At 37.6% G+C, this 21,625-nt stretch overlaps 2 protein-coding genes across 2 annotated transcripts in view; both read left to right on the top strand.

The window, feature by feature from the left end:
* The window catches only part of LOC137248252 (vitellogenin-2-like), a 295,451-nt gene that overhangs the window by 9,190 nt on the left and 264,636 nt on the right, over positions 1-21,625 (top strand). The gene's annotated exons all lie outside the window — the stretch shown is intronic.
* LOC137247732 (dolichol-phosphate mannosyltransferase subunit 1-like) overlaps positions 1,871-21,625 on the top strand; it is a 30,466-nt gene continuing 10,711 nt past the window's right edge. Inside the window, exons 1-2 of the mRNA XM_067778692.1 lie at positions 1,871-1,917; positions 4,130-4,229. Of these exons, the coding sequence (XP_067634793.1) occupies positions 1,871-1,917; positions 4,130-4,229 (147 nt within the window). The remainder of the gene's footprint in view (positions 1,918-4,129; positions 4,230-21,625) is intronic.

Below are 21,625 nucleotides of genomic sequence, written 5' to 3'. Positions count from 1 at the left end.
AAAAAAATTTGATTGAGCCATGTCCGTCCGTCCGTCCGTCCGTTAACACGATAACTTGAGTAAATTTTGAGGTATCTTGATGAAATTTGGTATGTAGGTTCCTGAGCACTCGTTTCAGATCTCTATTTAAAATGAACGATATCGGACTATAACCACGCCCACTTTTTCGATATCGAAAATTTCGAAAAACAGAAAAAGTGCGATAATTAATTACAAAAGACAGATAAAGCGACGAAGCTTGGTAGATGAGTTGATCTTATGACGCAGAATAGAAGATTAGTAAAATTTTGGACAATGGGCGTGGCACGGCCCACTTTTAAAAGAAGGTAATTTAGAAGTTCTGCAAGCTGTAATTTGGCAGTCGTTGAAGATATCATGATGAAATTTGGCAGGAACGTTACACCTATTACCATATGTACGCTTACTAAAAATTAGCAATATCGGAGAAGGACCACGCCCACTTTTAAAAAAAATTTTTTTGAAAGTCAAATTTTAACAAAAAATTTTATATCTTTACAGTATATAAGTAAATTATGTCAACATTCAACTCCAGTAATGATATGGTGCAACAAAATACAAAAATAAAAGAAAATTTCAAAATGGGCGTGGCTCCGCCCTTTCTTATTTAATTTGTCTAGGATACATTTAATGCCATAAGTCGAACAAAAATTTCCAATCCTTTTGAAATTTGGTATGGGCATAGATTTTATGACGATAACTGTTTTCTGTGAAAATGGGCGAAATCGGTTGATGCCGCGCCCAGTTTTTATACACAGTTGTCCGTCTGTCCTTCCGCATGGCCATTAACACGATAACTTGAGCAAAAATCGACATCTCTTTAATGAACTTAGTTCACGTGCTTACTTGAACTCACTTTATCTTGGTATGAAAAACGAACGAAATCCGACTATGACCACGCCCACTTTTTCGATATCGAAAATTACGAAAAATGAAAAAAATGCCATAATTCTATACCAAATACGAAAAAAGGGATGAAACATGGTAAGGTAATTGGATTGTTTTATTGACGCGAAATATAACTTTAGAAAAAACTTTATAAAATGGTTGTGACACCTACCATATTAAGTAGAAGAAAATGAAAAAGTTCTGCAGGGCGAAATAAAAACCTTTAAAATCTTGGCAGGTACTACATATATAAATAAATTAGCGTTATCCGACTTAACCTTCCTTACTTGTTTTTATTGGGAGAGTTTACTATATCCTAACTCCGAAAATTGTGTTTACACATTTGCTTTTGCTTATATAGTTTCACTTCTTCCATATTGAGAAAAAAAATAATTTGTAATATAAAAATTTGTAAATTGGTAGTTTATATGCAACAACAAAATACATACACATATGTACCGGTAGGGAAAACGATTGTAAAATCTATATGGTTATATACCCAAAATATTATATCTGTAAAGTTTGAAGTAATTATCATTTTTTTTTGGTTGTATTTTTTTTTTTTGTTTTAAATAAAAATGAACTGTATTATTGATGAGAAGAAAATGATCGTTTATTTCCATCTCTATCTGAAACCAAAGGTAGAGTAGGTTGTAAGAAGGTGGGGCTTCACCCTTGTTGGAAATTTCCACAACTTTAATCAATGGAAGCCATGGATAGGGAGGGCAAGGGGCAGTAGTTTCACCATCTTTAACTGCCATGCACTGCCAATTGATATTGGTAAGGATCAGTAGTGTTTGCTCACTGAACGTGATTTGTTGTATATTTGGTAGTCTAGTTACAAGGTTGTTTTTCCTTGTTGACTTTGTAAGTGAGTTGATTAGTGTGCACATAATTTTTTTTGTATGGCCTGCTGGTGTAGAACTACCAGTGTTACTCCATTTCTTTTTCTTTTCCCACGACAATGGCTGAAACTCCGGGCTGGACATCGAGCAAGGTGCACACGGTGGGGTAACAGGGGGAACGTGTATGCATTTCAGAGGAGTTTTCTAAGCTACCCAGTAGGGTAACCATTACAAGACATTGTTCAAGCGTCCTGAATATTGATATTTTAAGTGGTTAAGATTTTATCTAGAACATTAAGCTGCTGCATCTTATCATTGCGGATGCGGAACTGGTTAATGCACAATCGACAACCGGTTCACGACAACTAGAATTGTAGAGAAGATAAATCTTTTTGTCGCATGTACGTCTGTGTTTGGTTTTGCTGCCAAGTTAAGCTGAGTTAGAGAAGCTGTTCAAGGCCTAGTGGGCCTCAGAAAAAGTCAGCGCATATCAGACATTTCTTTTACCAGCAGCAGAATAAGGTAACTTCTGCTGCAAAATTAAGTTTGGATTAAGTTTTGACTTCCCTTATCTAAACAAAAATAGGCCGAAGAAGTGGTGTACGAGGCACTTTCGACCTTTAGAGTTATAAACATGGCACTTCCACCTATCTGGATAAAGGCCTCAATAGCCAAAATAAATATCAGTCTAGATACCCAAAGCAAGATCACTCTTGCAAAAGAGATTTGCTTTTTGCCAAAAAAATTGATACAAAGCGCGATAACCTCCAAAAAGATTTTAGACAGAGCTTATCTTCCAATTTTGATTTCTCCTGCAAATAAGCTGGACGGGACCTACATGTTTTACGCCAACTTCGAATGGCAACTGCAAGGCAGATGAATTTTCACTGAGAAGCTTTTCATGGCAGATATACACTCAGAGTGTAGTTGAAAAAACTTGTTTCTAGTTGAAAAAACTTGTTTGTAAATCTTTGATGTTGCTTTGCTCGGGAATCGAACCCAGGATCTTCGGTGTGATAAGCGGAGCACGCAACCACCACCCAACGGTAGCCGGCCTGGTATCAACGAAAATGTAAAAGTGAGAGTATGATATATCGCAACCTGGCTTGAGCAGAAGAAGAAGAGGGAAGTGCCCAGGGCTGAAATAAAACATTAGTGTGTCTCATAGGCGAGTCACAATGAACTTTTTCTATAGATACGTTCAAAGCAATCTTATCCATAATGAGTAAATTGCACTTATTTTCATGGAGATCGGCACATCGAGTGACACTGACATACACAAATTGGCAATCTTCTGCTTTTGCTACTTGTAAAGCATAAGAAGAACTCTACATTTATTTTGGCTACTTGGGCTTTCACACTTTGCAAGTGAAATTATTTTCCTCACTCTTTGGTACTTTTTCACCGTTTTTGACAATTAAAAACAGCATTTCAACCATTGTGAATTCATACAAGTGGCGAATATTTGAAAAAAACGTTCACAATAGTAAACAGCCTCGATCACCTGTTCAATCACTGTTCCATTACTTAAATTATTTGCCAAAAGTATTTTTCAAATATTTTTTGTAAACGACTGACATATTGCATTATATACATATTTTAAAATTTAACCAGCATGTATCACCATAAGTGCTTCGCTTTAAGCATGCAACCATCCCAACTAAAAACATTTTTCGACCACGAAAGGTAGGTCATAGCACAACTGATCCGGCTGTTATCATCAAATTTCAATCGCCGCCTGACAGAAATAAATTGCTGCGAACAATTTCTACGTTCAGGCACCAAAAGAAAAATGATACAAATTTCAAAGTGCTACGACTAGTTCACGTCCGATACACCGATCTTTGTAAATGCATCGCAGTCAAAGCAAAATTATGAAATATCTAAGGCTGCTATCCGTCTTGTAAAAAGAAAAAAGGTTCCCTCGGTTTTCACAAAAAGGGGTTTGATGCATATCAAGAGTAAAACCAACGACCTACCCCAAGCTGTACCGGACCTTAATTTTCTTGATGGCCTTGGAGGAAATACAACCGGAAATGAAAACTCCTTTCGAGAAGACAGCGCGCTGACTCCAAACACCGCGAAGAACTGCTTAAGTACTCTGTCGCGCATAGTTAGTAGACAAGCTAAAGGTCTCAAGGTTATACATATAAATGAGCAAAGTCACTTCAAAAGGCTCGATGAGTTGAGATGTATGTCTGAAGGTTCCGATATTGATATCATATGTGTTTCTGAAACATGTTTTTCTTCTTGTCATAATATTGACCTAGAGAAATTAAATGGATACCAACTTTTCAGAGCTGATCGAAGTGGTCATGGTGGTGGTGTTGCGATATGCATATGTTAAAAGTACTTTTTTCCTGTAAATTGTGTTGCAGTTCTAGTCCTGGTGATTCTGTTGAATATGTGCTCGTTGATGTGCTTTCCGATAATAACAATACGGTTCTTATCGGTTGCGTATACAGGCCATATAGCCAAGTAAACTTTTCTGCTCTCTTTGATTTTCTTCAACCGTTACTAATGAATTATGAAAATATTATCAACCCTGGTGATTTTAATGGTAATTTGCTTTAGAATGCCAGTTGAGTATGGAATCTTTGGGACTCTTTCCCACCGACTGTACTCTACCAACGCATTTCACAAGCTCCAGCTTCAGAGAGTGCTTCACTATACCCAACTACCTCCTCTAAACATGACTTAATATTCTTAATATATGACTTTCAAACGTCTAGCAAACCATGTTCGTTTACTTAACGGGATTTTAGAAACATTGATTCTTGTTCCCTTGACGAATCAGTCCAGTCGGTCGAGTGGAACACGATTCGTACCTTGACATCGGTTGAAGATCAGACAGAGTTCCTCCAAGACAACATAAAAAGGATATTTGATGATCATGTTCCAGTAAGACTAAAAGCATGCAAACATAAAACTAGACCCTGGTTTAATTCCACCCTAAAATATCTAATAAACCAACGGAACCATTCTTACTCTCGCTAGAAAAGGTACAGAAGTGCAGAAACGCTTACCTTCTTCAAAACAACTCGCCTTACTATCAACAAAGCTATAAGGTCGGCCAAGGCAAATTATTATAAGTATAAGTTCAATGAAGCCTTGAGTACCAGAGGTACGTGGAGCAATATCAAGCAAATCGGGATCGTTAAATCCAAAGGAGATCTGTCTGATCTTGCTGATGTTAACCTTAACGAATTAAATGCCAGCTTCGTAAGACTGCCAACTTCAGTCGCTAATATCTTTACGGATAGCTACCCTGATTGTGCTAATAAAGATTCCAGTACTTTTGCGTTTATGTGTGTCAATGACTTGATGTACTGCAAGCCCTACTTTCTGTGAATTCGAATGTCATGGGGTTTGATGGTATAAATGCCAAATTCTTAAAGATCATTCTTCCCATAAACCTTCCCCATCTAACTTATTTGGTCAACTCTATTCTGACCACTGGTATTTTTCCTAAATGCTGGAAAGCTGCTAAGGTTATCCCAATTCATAAGCAAAATAACGAGTATCGGCCTATAGCCATACTCCCTTTTCTTTCAAAGGTCGTTGGACGAATTTTGAATGGGCAGATTACGAGGTATGTTCACGACAATAAGCTCATTACTGATTGTCAGTCCGGTTTCCGGTCAAAGAGAAGCTATACAACGGCTCTTCTATCTGTGATAGAAGACATTCCAGAGCAAGTTGATGATAATCATATTATTTTTCTGACCCTTCTTGACCACTCTAAAGCCTTCGACTTTGTCGACCACACCCCACTCTGTAAGAAGCTCAAAAGTTTATTTAATTTCTCGAGTCATGCAATTTCACTTATTAGATCGCATCTTGGCGACAGGACTCAGGCGATTTGTTTAGACAGTGGAAAGTCTGACTTCCTACATGTTTCCAGAGGCGTCCCAAAAGAGCTCTATTCTGGGCCCTCTTCTATTTGTTCTGTACATCAATGACGGGCCCGGGACTAAACAATTTACGGGCCCCCTATAAAAAATCCACTAATACATTTGATTAACTTGAATTAATGACGTCTCATTCATGAATCACTATTGATGGATTACATCAAAAAATTTTTTTGCCACATCAACTAAATAATTTTTGGACTAAAAGCTGACAATAAAATTAACACAGATAATTTACTATTTATACTATTTTATTGTAACGTAGAAATAAAATTATCTTTTAACAGCCACATATTGTTTCAAATAATCTGTTCTAGTTATTTGATAAGATTTTAATACGTTTCTGATAAATATAATGATAATTATAAATTTTAATTATTCAATATAGAAAGTTCGGATATCAAAGAGTGGCTTTACTTGCTTTTTTCGCTGCAAAATTTTTATAATAATAGCAAAATTTAACTGTCTTGCCAAAACGGATTTGACACAAAGCGTGGCAAGTCCTGAAATTGGCTTTTGAGATGAACACGATCCATGAAAGTTTTTGATTCTTGAAAGGACGCTGAAGGAACGTTCTGCACTAGCTACAGTGACAGGTATAATGCAAAGATACGTAAAGCTCAAATGTTGGGGAAAATCGTATACAGAATTTGAACATATGTAGATAGCATTTAGCAATTCCAATGGTGGCAGACCTTTATCAAAATTTGCTTCGTAAATGTGTTTCAAGTGAATTATTTCGCATTCTAAGCTTTGAGAAATGTCCGACTTGTATTTTTCGACAAATTTTGCTGTGCTCGCCCGAACCGTAGTTTCATCCATGCCTTCAAATTGCCACAAAAAGGAAAACGTCTCGCTCAAATTTCTCATAGCTGCACATCGTTCAGTAATGCCAGTGATTACTGAATCAACGATCACCAGGAATGTATTGTTCTTAAAATCAGACTCTGAATCATCCGTAATCATCTCATTTAAATTATTTTCAGAACATCTTTTGGGTTTTCTCTTTCGAATGTCCGGAAACTTTGGTGAGATGTTCAATTGAATAGCAACTGTTTTGCATTCGTTTAAAATTGTTTCCCATTGGTTCCTGATCAACTTCAAATAAGCTAATAAGGCATCTAGATGTTGCACCTCAACATCTATGTTGGCGTCTCTAGCTTGTAGGACCACGTTTCTTTCATTAAGGTAGTCAGTATTTTGAACCAAATTGAGGACAGCAAGATACCTTTGAACTTGTTGATGTACTTGAGGATGCCGGTAAGATCTCCGTATGCTTGCGCAGTCAAATTTGTCTTTTGGCTGAAAGACTATGAAGAGAGCTCGGTATATTTTTTTTTTGAGGATGTCCCATCGTTGTGGAGTGCTGATGAAAATAGTCAAACATTTTTGTACAACTCCGAAGAAAGTAATTGCAGCCCTACAGCATTCTGCAGCATCAACACCACATAAATTGAGACGGTGGGTTACACAAGTTGAGTAATCAGAATTCGGGTTGTTGTTGAGAATGTGACGTAGTGCTCGGTTGTAAGCTCCTTTCATATTGGCGTCATTATCGCACCCTAGTGCACGACAATCTTTTAATGGGATTTCATGTTTACCTAGAGTATGACAACTTAGATCAGAGATTTTCTGACCAGTTTTTCGGTTACAGTTCACGAAAGCCAAAACCGTTCTTGAATTGTAAAATTTGTTGCTTTCGAATTGAAATGGAGTTAGCGCAAAATGAACGTAGTCAACTAGTCAACTTGACTAGCATCAGGCATAGCATAAACGATAATAGCAAAATACTTGGCTTTCTTGCCTTGATTTAATATAGTTTCCCTCACGTGCTTTGCACAAGTTTCTATAAACTCGTTCTGATGGTCTGGGGAAAGATAGTGAACTTGTAAACGTTTGTGCTGCTGTTGTGAAATCCTAACTTTCTCCAAATGATCTCTAAGTATCAGATCATAATGGCTTATGAGATCTTCGATGCCCAAAATGAGGTCCATCGTTTCGTTCACCATGCTATATACTTTCGCCCTTGAAAGCTAGGCCTCTTTCACCCAAAAATAAAATAGTGTCCAAAATTCTGTATAAAATTTCTTTCCACTTTTGAGTTGCAGTGATTAGCTGTTCAATGATAAGCGTATCAATTGTAGCCCCTTTTTGAATTGGATTTGGTAAAGATCGTCACTGAATATAACATCTAATGTGATCTTGGGTATTTTCGTGTGATGGCAGTTTATCGTATAGCTTCTTCCATACCTGGTATTTCGAATATCCGCACAACAAATTTTAGGTCGATTTAATAAAGTATAGGTGCTTAACAGACGACATGGTAGGCAATAAAAAGCATTGCTACTGGCACTCCACACTAACCAGTCATGCTCCACTTTCTCTCCATTTGGCAAGATTCTGTTTAATAACGAGGTAGGAAATGCCTCGTCATGACAATCACGTGGAAAAATAACAGGGCATTTTTGATGACCTCGACGAATTATTTCGTTGACTTCTTCAGATTGCAAAAGCTCATTATTCACGGTACCGATTTCGAAGTCGTTTAAATAATTTGGACTTTTATACAGAGTTTGTGGTATTGTTGGAAGACTTTTTGAAGATAAACCTTTATCAGTGTCACCGCGAAAACTTTACGATTTCGGATTCATGTAAACATACATCTTTGTTTGATGTTTTTATTGTCTCCTCAGGCCCAGGCAAAAAATCCTTATCAATACTCGTTGCTTTTGAAATTCGGCTTAAAATTTGCACATGGAACAACCAAAGACGCTCCTGAATTAAAAATAAATATATATTAGTACCTTTAAATCGCGGGCCCCCTGAGAAACACATTTTTGTTTGATGTTTTTATTGTCTCCTCAGGCCCAGGCAAAAAATCATTATCAATATTCGTTGCTTTTGAAATTCGGCTTAAAATTTGCACATAGAACAAATAAGACTCTCCTCAATTAAAAAAAAAGTCTTAGTACCACTAAATCGCGGGAAGTTGAAATAAGTTTCATCTCATAAGTCTTCTGTGCTGTTTATATTACTAAACGTAACATCTTGCGTGATTGTGGCGATGTTACTGTAATGCACAAGATTGCGTTGAAAGCACATATATGAAAAAGTTCATTGTGATGCGGTCATAACTGGCGCCAGTTATAGCAAAGGAGGGTAGCTGAAAAGAACAGGGATGCTTGCATTCGACATTTAAAAATAGTAGTATATGCGATTATACTCGTTTTCTGCTCATTGTTTGCTGTGATCTATCCCACTGTGCGGCAACAAAAGCACAAGAAATATAGAAAAAAATTAGTAAGCAAAATTTGAATGACGGGAAATTTTGTGAGTATAAAGTTATTAATAGTGATAGTGTCATTAATTAGCTACAATACATATAATCATCTGCTAATGGTGTGTATAAAAACTATTGATTAAATTGATAAAACTATTAATCATTACAAAATATATTAAAAAAAGGCAAGACCAGCTAATATTTAGTTTCTGCAAAGTTCAAGGATTTCCTGCACGCCAATAACTCGAAGTCTTCTATAGTTCGAATGAGTGACAAATTGATTGTTCTAAATTAGGGAAACCCAAAGAAGGCTAAAAAACAAAAGGTGAAAGTATACAGCTGCGCCATCGTCTGTTTTATGTCGGCGCTGTGCTGGCCCACATATCGAAATTGACTTGGCAAGTAACGTCAAAAATTCTTAACAAAATTTGTTAAAAAGGGGTCTTTCGCCAGCAGTTTGACAAGCTCTGCGAGGGTATTTCTACCGTAAAAAGTTTTTCCCAGCCAAAACTCAGCTGTCATACAGTTCGAAGCAGGCCTTAAACTTTTAGGTCTGCTAAGTTGTAGAAAACATTTACCAGAAGCACCTGCTCAAATTCAAACTCATAGCTTTCCTCGACATTGAGGGAGCTTTTAATAACGTTACGCCCTCTGCGATATTTGATGCACTAACCGGTTTGGGGGCCGATTCGGGGCTAGTGAAACTTGTTCAGCAGTTGCTGTTGCGAAGAAAGGTTCATGCCGACCTAGCTGGTTCAACGGTGGTCAAACACATACAGAGAGGCAGCCCGCAGGGGGGGGGGGTACTTTCTCCACTTCTATGGGTTGCCACAATTAATGAGCTATTGGTTCTTCTTGAGAAGGACGGATGCAGCAAGGTAATCGCATATGACCTGGCGCTGTTAGTTAGCGGGAAGTTTCCGCAGACAATATGCGATCTAATGCAAACTAAGCTGAGACTGGTGGGGGATTGGACCAGGAGTAAAAGTCTATCGTCAATTCATCCAAAACTGAACTGGTTTTGTTCACTAGGAAATATAAGATTCCTGTGTTGCAGCTGCCGGTACTAGCAGGTACGACCCTGACGTTTAGGGACTCTGCCAAATATCTAGCAGTCATTTTGGATAGGAAACTATTCTGGAGGGAAAACGCTCAGGAGCGTGTGAGGAAAGCAACGGTGGCACTGTGCAGCTGTAGGGGAGCTGTTGCACGAAGATGGGGACTATCGCCGGATATTACCCTGTGGCTCTACACTGCTGTGGTTAGACCAATCCTTCTATACGGGACTTTGGTCTGGTGGACGAGCTTAGATACAAAATCGAACCTACGAATATTCCAAAGGGACAAAGAAGTGCTCTAGTCTGCGTGGCGGGCGCTCTGCGCATCATCCCTGCGGAGGCGCTGGATACTCTTTTTAATGTGTTGCCAATAGATTTAATGGTCAAGCAATGTGCGGCCGCTTCTGCTCTACGGCTGCGAGAGTTATCCGGCTGGAGAGACAATGTGGTTTGGCTATGCAGCCATCCTTAAGAATTTGGATTCGCCCTCTTCGGACTATTGCGCTCCGACTGTATTTTTCAATATGAAGTACGAGGTTATTATCCCGGATAGAGATTATTGGTCGAAGGTGCCGCCGGACCTGAGAAATAGGCTGCAGATATATACTGAAGGCTCAAAACTGGATAAAAAGGTGGGTAGCGGGGTATATGCACTTCAACTAGGGTGGAACATATCCTTTAGCCTACCCGATCATTGCAGCGTCTTTCAGGCGGAGGTGGCTGCTATAAATGAGGCCTTTGATCACCTGAGGAACGCTGTTCACGGCTATATAAATTTTGTATTTACTTTGATAGCCAGGCTGCACTAATAGCGCTCGGATCGGCACATGTAAGTTCAGGACAGTGGAGAAGTGCCGCAAATCTCTTAACCAGATCGCTGAGCAAACTTCCCTCAGTCTGATATGGGTGCCTAGACACTCGGAAATACCGGGCAATGAGATGGCTGATGAACTTGCAAGAGGGGGCACATCCGTTCCGCTTTCGTCGTCCTGGAAAGGATTGAGCATGCCGCTCGCTACCTGTACGCTCACTTTGAAAGGAATTTTCCTTAGGGAAGCGGTAGTGAAATGGAGCAATCTCGTATCCTGCTACCACACTGGCCTTAATGGGACACGAGACGTACAGGAAATCTCCGTCTTCTTAGAGGGGGGACATATCTCTGGTGGTAGGACTTATAACCGGCCATATAGCAATCGGGAAGCATGCACAACGGCTGGGTGCTCCTTATAATGATTACTGCAGGTGCTGCAAAGACGAAGAGGAGATAGAAACAGTCAAGCATTTTCTGTGCGACTGTCCTGCGCTTTGGCGCAAGAGGAAGGAATCTCTGGGATCTCCTTCTTTGACATCTTTGTAATCTGGCTAAGTTGGAACCTAAGAAATGCCTGACATTTGCATCGACTTGTTGGTTTGAGAGAGGGGAGAGGTACACGCAGTATCACAATGGGACCTTTTAGGCCTAAGTGCAATGGTGCTCGCACCGGTGGCCACTCTAACCTAACCTAACCTAACCTGCTCAAATTGGAGGAGAAGCTCAGCCTTAGTTTCTTCGGAAGCATATCACCTTTTATTATTATAATTTTTTTATTTTCCACTTCTATGTATCAGTATAAATTAAAAAGACGAAACTAATTATAAATACACCAAGAAATAGTTGTCTAAAGGGGATTCACGCGAGGTTTCGTGAACACAATGAAAAACATGTTCTGATCTTAAGTAGCATCCGTTTGTAACTCAGTAATTATATTCAAATATTTCGTTTATAAATGTTCATAACTCTAGAAATTTGCTTATTTTTTCCAGATCGATCGGAAATAACAAATATGTAGTCACAATTTGAAAATTAATGACTGAGTTAGTAGATTTGATTATTTATGAATAGAACAACAAATAAATTAAATTACACCTACAAACATAAGATTTATGACGTAGTTTTACTTGGGTTTTTATGAAACGAAGATTTAGTTTGCAACACGTTTCGTTATACAGGGTGTGTGGGTAGATGTGTTTAGTAGAGCTGTATTTCGATTCGATTTTTCGATTGAGTTTTTTTTGGGAATGAAAAATCGTTTTTTTTAAATCGTTTGTTTTTTTTAGTCTTCGAAGTTTTGATCATCTTAAATTAACAGTTGGTACGATTTTATATTTATTGATTTGCAGAAAATATATTTATTGTAATTTTGCTTATAAATTAAGCTTTATTAGCGCATATTCATAGTCCAATTAAAATAGTTTTCCCATTTTCAAAAAGCTCGACTTAATTCAGAACCATAAACTATGACTATGCGCCATTTATTTTGTGGATTTTGTGGCTTTGGGTCAAAGGAGAGAGATAGTGAAATTTTATCATCACTATCAATTGACGGTAAACCGCCTAGGAGATTTTGGCGTTGCATAACAAATCAGGCCAGCTATTCCTGTGTTAACATAGCTCTGCAAAAAATCCTATTTGTCTAGGATGAGCCAGGGATGAGTCTCAAAGGAATATGCTGTTCTGATCTTTTTATATGGGCTGGAGTGATTCCTTTTGTCTCAGCATGTCCTATGGAGAGACCAATCGTAAAAAAATGTAACAAAATATTATACATTTTTTGTTATTGTTAAAGTCATGATTCAATTACTAGAGGTTTGTTCTTCAATGATGACAGGGCTTTGACCCCCCAAATTGAAAAATCTGGAAGGGTTGCTTTTACGAAGTATGGAAAATGGGCAATAATTCAATCCCCTTTAGCGAAAATTGTAGTAGAAAAGTACTTTTAATAGTATATTAGTAATGATAATAAATTTGTTAATGCCAATAGGTTTTGGAGGAAATAATTCATTTTCTACTAAATATTTCGTGAATTGATAAAGAGCTATTTTGGTTTAGAATTTTATTCAATATCAAAATTTGTTTCAAAAACTCCCTATATGAGCATAAGTGCAATGCATTTTGACAAAAGAGGGAGTTAATGAAAAGCATTCTGAGTTAGGGCGTTCTTCAATCTAATTCAAATATAGGGCGTTTTAGTAACAAATCCTGAATTGGGAAATTTTTAAAAAATATTTTGAGATAGGGCGATTTTGAACAGGCAGCCAACATGGGGTGATACTCTACTCAGCAGCTGTAATGAACTGACACAAAAAAATAAAAGAAAATGGATTATTTTCTTAGAACTTTATATTCCGGCCTTGACTTTGACAGAAGAGTTAAGCTTTTGTGCGGTCCTGCTACACAGGGAGTGTTCACCTTTTTATTCTGAAATTTCGGAAAGCTCTTTTACGTTAAGTATTCATGGAAGTGTTCCGGATAAACCGTTAATTTATAATATACGGAACATGTTCGTTTGATACTACCTCACGAGGTTCGAATATTGTGAGGACCCCAAAGCCGAGGACTTTGTATCCTCACAACATACACATATCTATATATTTTTGCAAATAACATACATTTGGAAATAACTTGGAATTTATACTTGAATTTTTATCACTTTGGAAATAACTTGGAATTTATACTTGAATTTTTATCACTTATATATTTTTTGCATGAAGCACCAGAAATATACATACATATGTATACCTTTATGAATTATGCCCTAAATACATATATTCTGTTGTACATTGAATTTATAATTATTAAATTGAAGAGCAAAGTACACTTGCGCACTTTTTCACGCAAGCCAAATATTTACATTTTCGCAAACATAAACTTTAAATATAGGATCTCCCTAACACGCATTGAATATTTTTCGAAGGAAGGTAGATACGCACAAAACATAAAAATGCAGCGGTCAACCAACCCTTTGCAATCTCAAAATCCAATACATCCAGCTACAAATACAACATACATAATAACTTAAGTGAACGGAGATCAGCAGCAAGTCGTCAAAATAAGCGCCGCTACTAATAGAAATTTCGCTATACATATTTACGCACTAGCATACAACACACCAACGCACGCCATCCTACAGAAGGCAGAAGCATTGGGCAAAGCAAAATCAGGTGATCACAAACAAATGTACAAACACACAATAATTATAGCAACGGCTGGAAAGCGTAGTATGAGCAAGTACAAAGGCATGGTATTCAATAAGGAGCATTATGGTGCATGGAAAATCATGGGAAGGAAATATTTACCGGAATAACAGTTGTTTTATATTGTTAATACTATTAGTTGAAAGTTATTATTATAAAATAACCGTTTGCCTGCGTGCAAAAATTAGTATATAAGGGCGACGAGTTCGCATTGAAATTCAGAGATTAGGAGACAGGCATACGAGTCGGTAGGTTATATCACTACCGACCAAGAGTACACCTGAAGGCTTTTTCACTTCATTTGTACTAAAAGTATACTCGTCTGGAGGCTTTATCACTCCATTCGACCGCAGAGGTTGGCCGAGGGCTTTCTCACCTCCGTCACCTCTTATAGAGCAAGGAAATCAGCCTAGGAGTAGAAAAGTAGAATTTTATTGAATAAATAATTTTTTATAACGTTTTGTATCGAACAAAACAGAGTTATTCTTTCAGAAGGACCGTTAGGAATTTCTACTTCCAGGAACCCTGGACGGACTGAGACCAACCCCGGCAAAGTCAAGGAAAAGTCCGTCACAATATACATAATATTCCAAATCTAAACCGACTCCCCAAATTCTTAAATGGAGACGAATGTTCCGAATATACGGAATGACTAAGTTAACATTATCAATGAGTACATTTCGTTATGGCATCTCCATTATTTACTAATGACATATTTACGTGAATCGATTTACTAGTCGGGTTTTTGACGTTGAACGATGAATTTTGAATTGGTTTAGGTTTCGTATGTTCATACGATAACGAAAGTGCACGATTCCTTGGTGTCGTCCTTTTCATAAAATATATGTTGAGCTACACTAATAGATCATGGCATAGTTAATAAATTCATCATAAAATTAAAATAAATGTTCTAAGGAATTATGCAGTTCAGTGCTTAACGGGTATTTGTAAACTGATTGCTTCTTATTTTTATACTCAGTTGAGCAGAGCTCACAGAGTATATTAAGTTTGATTGGATAACGGTTGGTTACATATATAAAGGAATCGAGATAGATATAGACTTCCATATATCAAAATAATCAGGATCGAAAAAAAATTTGATTGAGCCATGTCCGTCCGTCCGTCCGTCCGTTAACACGATAACTTGAGTAAATTTTGAGGTATCTTGATGAAATTTGGTATGTAGGTTCCTGAGCGCTCATCTCAGATCGCTATTTAAAATGAACGATATCGGACTATAACCACGCCCACTTTTTCGATATCGAAAATTTCGAAAAACCGAAAAAGTGCGATAATTCATTACAAAAGACAGATAAAGCGACGAAACTTGGTAGATGGGTTGAGGTTATGACGCAGAATAGAAAATTAGTAAGATTTTGGACAATGGGCGTGGCACCGCCCACTTTAACAAGAAGGTAATTTAAAAGTTTTGCAAGCTGTAATTTGGCAGTCGTTGAAATTATCATGATGAAATTTGGCAGGAACGTTACTACTATTACTATATTTGTGCTAAATAAAAATTAGCAAAATTGGATGAAGAACACGCCCACTTTTTAAAAAAAAATTTTTTAAAATTCAAATTTTAACAAAAAATTTAATATCTTTACTGTATATAAGTAAATTAAGTCAAAATTCAACTCCAGTAATGATATGATGCAACAAAATATAAAAATAAAAGAAAATTTCAAAATGGGCGTGGCTACGCCCATTTTCCTTTAGTTTGTCTAGAATACTTTTATTGCCATAAGTCGAACAAAAATTTACCAATCCTTCTCAAATTTGGTAGGAGCATAGATTCTATGACGTTAACTGTTCTCTGTGAAAATGGGCGAAATCGGTAGAAGCCACGCCCAGTTTTTATACACAGTCCACCGTCTGTCCTTCCGCTCGACCCTTAACACAATAACTTGAGCAAAATCCGATATATCTTTACTAAACTTAGCCCACGTACTTATCTGAACTCACTTTATCTTGGCATAAAAAATGGCCGAAATCCGACAATAACCACGCCCACTTTATCGATATCGAAAATTACGAAAAATGAAAAAATGCCATAATTCTATACCAAATACGAAAAAAGGGATGAAACATGGTAACTGGATTGGTTTATTGACGCAAAATATAACTTTGGAAAAAACTTTGTAAAATGGGTGTGACACCTACCATATTAAGTAGAAGAAAATGAAAAAGTTCTACAAGGCGAAATTAACAGCCCTTGGACTCTTGGCAGGAATACTGTTAGTGGTATTGCATATATAAATAAATTAACAGTACCCGATAGATGTATTTCTGGATCACCTGGTCAAAATTTGGTCGATATCGCGAGAACGCCTTCACATATACATCTAAGGGCCACTCGCTTTTAAAACCCTCATTAATACCTTTAATTTGATATCCATATCGTACAAACATATACTAGAGTCACCCCTGTCCCACCCTAATGGCGATATCTCGAAAAGGCGTCCACCTATAGACCTAATGCCCACTCCCTCTTAAAATGCTCAGTAACACCTTTCGTTTGATACCCATATCGTACAAACATTCTAGAGTCACACCTGGCCCACCCTAATGGCGATATCTCGAAAAGGCGTCCACCTATAGACCTAATTCCGACTCCCTCTTAAAATGCTCAGTAATACCTTTCGTTTGATACCCATATCGTACAAACATTCTAGAGTCACCCTTGGTCCACCTTTATGGCGATATCTCGAAAAGGCGTCCACTAATAGAACTAAGGATTACTCCCTTTTAAAATACTCATTACCACCTTTCATTTGATACCCATATCGTACAAACACATTCTAGAGTCACCCTGGCCCACCCTAATGGCGATATCTCGAAAAGGCGTCTACCTATACACCTAATGCCCACTCCCTCTTAAAATGCTCAGTAACACCTTTCGTTTGATACCCATATCGTACAAACATTCTAGAGTCACCCTTGGTCCACCTTTATGGCGATATCTCGAAAAGGCGTCCACCTATAGAACTAAGGATTACTCCATTTTAAAATACGCCTTACCACCTTTCATTTGATACCCATATCGTACAAACACATTCTAGAGTCACCCCTGGCCCACCCTAATGGCGATATCTCGAAAAGGCGTCCACCTATAGACCTAATGCCCACTCCCTCTTAAAATGCTCAGTAACACCTTTCGTTTGATACCCATATCGTACAAACATTCTAGAGTCACCCCTGGCCCACCCTAATGGCGATATCTCGAAAGGGCGTCCACCTATAGACCTAATGCCCACTCCCTCTTAAAATGCTCAGTAACACCTTTCGTTTGATGCCCATATCGTTCAAACACATTCTAGAGTCACCCCTGGCCCACCCTAATGACGATATCTCGAAAAGGCGTCCACCTATAGACCTCATGCCCACTCCCTCTTAAAATGCTCAGTAACACCCTTCGTTTGATACCCATATCGTACAAACATTCTAGAGTGTCCCTTGGTCCACCTTTATGGCGATATCTCGAAAAGCGTCCACCTATAGAACTAAGGATTACTCCCTTTTAAAATACTCATTACCATCTTTCATTTGATACCCATATCATACAAACACATTCTAGAGTCACCCCTGGCCCACCCTAATGGCGACATTTCGAAAAGGCGTCCACCTATAGACCTAATGCCCACTCCCTCTTAAAATGCTCAGTAACACTTTTCGTTTGATACCCATATCGTACAGACATTCTAGAGTCACCCCTGGCCCACCCTAATGGCGATATCTCGAAAAGGCGTCCACCTATAGACCTAATGCCCACTCTAAAATGCTCAGCAACACCTTTCATTTGATTCCCATATCGTACAAACACATTCTAGAAACACCCCTGGTCCACCTTTATGGCGATATCTCGAAACGGCGTCCACCTATGGAGCTAAGGATCACTCCTTTTCAAAATACTCATTAACAGCTTTCATTTGATACCCATATCTTACAAACATATTCTAGAGTCACCCCTGGTCCACCTTTATGGCGATTTCTCGAAAAGGCGTTCACCTATAGAACTAAAGCCCATTCCCTTTTAAAATAGTCATTACCACCTTTCATTTGATACCCATATCGTACAAACACATTCTAGAGTCACCCCTGGTCCACCTTAATGGGGACATCTCGAAAAGGCGTCCACCGATAGACCTAAGGCCCACTCCCTCTTAAAATGCTCAGTAGCACCTTTCATTTGATACCCATATCGTACAAACAAATTATAGAGTCAGCCCTGGTCCACCTTTATGGCGATATCCCTAAATGGCGTCCATACATAGAACTATGGCCTACTCTCTCTTAAAATACTCTTTAATACCTTCCATTTGATACACATGTCATACAACCATATTCCAGGGTTACCCCAGGTTCATTTTCCTTATTTTGTCTCCATAGCTCTCAACTGAGTATGTAATGTTCGGTTACACCCGAACTTAGCCTTCCTTACTTGTTACTACTAATATTTTTCGAAAAATCGCAAAGAAACAACACAGTTAACGGATGTCAATTCGATTTGGGAGCAAATGGCTGCAATTGTCAAAAAATTTGTCAGTCGAGCAAACCTCTTGTGATCGAATCGTGATTATGTGAAAACTAAGAAGACGGTGAAGTTCACAGTAACGTAATACAGCAGCAGGGCATAAAATATTACGGCCGTCATGACCGTAAAAACTCGTTCATCACCGTTTTTTGTCAAATAATTGAAATTATTTATAAGAAAGTGAACATTTTTGAATACAAATTTCTTTTTGTACTTTTAATTAAAGAAAATAGTAAAAAACTAAAAAAAAAAACGCTAAACTGCAAAATTAAATTTTGCGAATAGTATGCCTTAACTGTTCGTAGTTTCCATCAAAGCAGTGCCACCAAAAACGGTGAGTATACCGGCCGCTCTTTTCGGATAACTTTAGAATCTCTGTCAGAATCCTCCCGGGTTCATTTGGGGATCACTTCGGGGTTGTTATAAGGTAATTTTAGGTGCTCTCTCGGGGTTTACAAGGGTTAATTTGGGGGTAATTTTTGGGACTTGTCAGAATCCTCCCGAGGTCATGCATCATTATGCCATAGTTAGTTCCTATCGCAATGTGTTCTTTTATGCATATTACTTTTAGAAAATTATGTACATAGATGTTTTACAGCTGCCAGGCATCCCATATCGGCTCTCGTTTTAAATGATGCTTAAGAAGTATAACTTCTCACGCGTGTACAAAAGTTCACACACACCTTTTATACCTTTCATGTAAATGAAATGGTATATTAACTTCGTCACGAATCTCACAATTGTAAGTCCTTAAAAGAAAATAGATAGACCCACCAATAAGTATACCGAAATGATCAGGATGAAGAGCTGAGTTGATTTAGCCATGTCCGTCTGTCTGTTAGTATGCAAACTAGTATTCAACTTTTGAGATATCTTGATAAATTTTGGTGAGTGTGTATATTTAAGCCTCCGATTAGACATTTGTCGGAACCGGCCGGATCGGACCACCATAGCATATACGGAGGATTTACCACCGATTTTTCAGAAAAGATGATTTTTGTCATATCTTCCTCAATTTAGCAGGTTGAAGCTTCAAACGTCACCATATTCTTTCGTATGTTGCACATATTGGTGTCTGCATATATCCCCAATACCCGATTGTTCAGATGAGAAGCTTTTTGTAACTACTGCCCCACTTTAACAGCTAGAGCCTTCAAATTTCATTGATTGCTTACGTATAGAGCATTCATTGTTGTCTGAAAAAAGTGTATAGAGCGGTGGTACATATATTAAATACCCCGTATAAACTGTCATTTCTGCTCCATTTTTAACTGCTAGAAGCTTCAAATTTCATCAAATACTTACGCTTACGTTATATATTGTTGAGATAAGTGATTCATGGTCATAGTTATTTTATGCAGACACAAAAAACGTGAAACTTTGCATCCTCACACAAAGTAGCTACATATATTTTATTTTATATTTATCTTAAAAATCGCTTAGGTATGCGCATCTTTTCACTATATATGTAATTCAAATTTTATACAGCCGATTATTTGGATATTACGAATGGGATAAGATTATTGTTCAGCCCCATTCATGAAAGGTATTAAGTCTTCGGAACAGCCGAAGATAATCCCGGCTTTTCGTCTTATATTTTTTAGTGCGAATGTAGACTTCTCTGACTTTAGATAGAAACCCATTTTACGAAAATAAGTGCAATTTAAATTTTAAACCAAATTTTCTTTGGTTGTATATGCAGTACAAACAAGTTAAAGGGTTAGGCTCAAACTTTTAACCGTGTACTTAAATTAGCTTCATTAAAAACAAATGAGTTAAGTTAGTTATTTTTCCTATTAAGGCCCGGTTTTCAGTACAAGTTGAACTCAGTTTGTCAGTTAAACTACGCTTAAACTTATTCTGCAGTTTTTCAGTCTACTTTAACTTAAGTTTAAGCTGAGCTTAAGCGGCCGATCTGGCAGGGTTATACTCTAGTTAACCTATCAGTTATTTGCGTTCGTTCGAAATGGCGTCGAATATACCCAACAAGCATTTGGACTTGAGTAATATTAGAACTCATGTTGATAACTAAGCGTACTTCTAAAATCTCAAAAGTTGTTTCGAAACAGTGGCTGAACTCGAGAATCATAGCGTACTCACAAAAGAGGGAATTTTTTATAAAGCAAAAAATGATATTACTGGACTCAATTGTAAGATTCCATACTACAGTATTTTCAGGAAAATAAAATAAAATGTGGGTGATTCATTTTTAATTAATTGCGCTTCATGAATGCTAACAACCAAGTGCTTATTTCTCACAATGAACAGCTGTTGGTTTTGGTGGTACCATCTTCGAGATGTTTTTTTCAACTCCACCTCAACTCGATGTCCAGTGTAAGATATCAACTGGAGAAATGTGTTGAATATTTATTTAAGAATTGTATCTACATTTATTAAAACCTCTCGTAAGTTGGATAATAGCCGTGTTTTATTACACGCGGATACGTCTAAGTTTGCGCGTAAAAAAACGCTTATTCTCGCTTAGATAACCTTTAGGAGACCCATTTAGCGGCAGTTGTTAAATAACTAGCTACAGAACATGTTGTACCGAAAAGCGTAGACACAAAGCTCTGTTGGCCAAAGTATATAACATATACATAGCTGAATCTGCTGAAATGAATAGAGGACACGCACCATTTTTAGAACTGATACATAGAATTAGTGTAGAGGTGAAATAAAGACACATATTTCAGTTGCATCTGAGTATTATGCGTATTGAAATTTAGCAGTACTAATTTTATGCGCAGCAATTTCAGAAGAGTAGATAAAGTTTAACACTTAGCAGTCCATATAAAGTTTAAGCGTAAATGTTCGTAGATGCATAAAAACACAGCTAATAATTAATAAAATAATATTAGTGACGTTGGAGATCAACTCGAAAACTCTTAGTTTTACAAAATTTCTCAAAGCTTGGTAGTGATTGGAGAAAGAAGTTGGATATCAACCCGAGAACTATCTAGTTTAAAAATTATTAAATAATAATATTGGATATCACCTCCGAAACTAGATATATATTTCGCTGGATAATTTTTTTCCATGTTTGTTGGGTAAACAAAATCCAGCTGTTGCCGTATCTA

The sequence above is a fragment of the Eurosta solidaginis genome, chromosome 4 (genome assembly GCF_040869045.1).
Source record: "Eurosta solidaginis isolate ZX-2024a chromosome 4, ASM4086904v1, whole genome shotgun sequence".
Lineage (NCBI taxonomy): Eukaryota > Metazoa > Arthropoda > Insecta > Diptera > Tephritidae > Eurosta > Eurosta solidaginis.
Note: the sequence above shows the minus strand (reverse complement) of the source record. Positions and strands in the feature narration are given on the sequence as shown.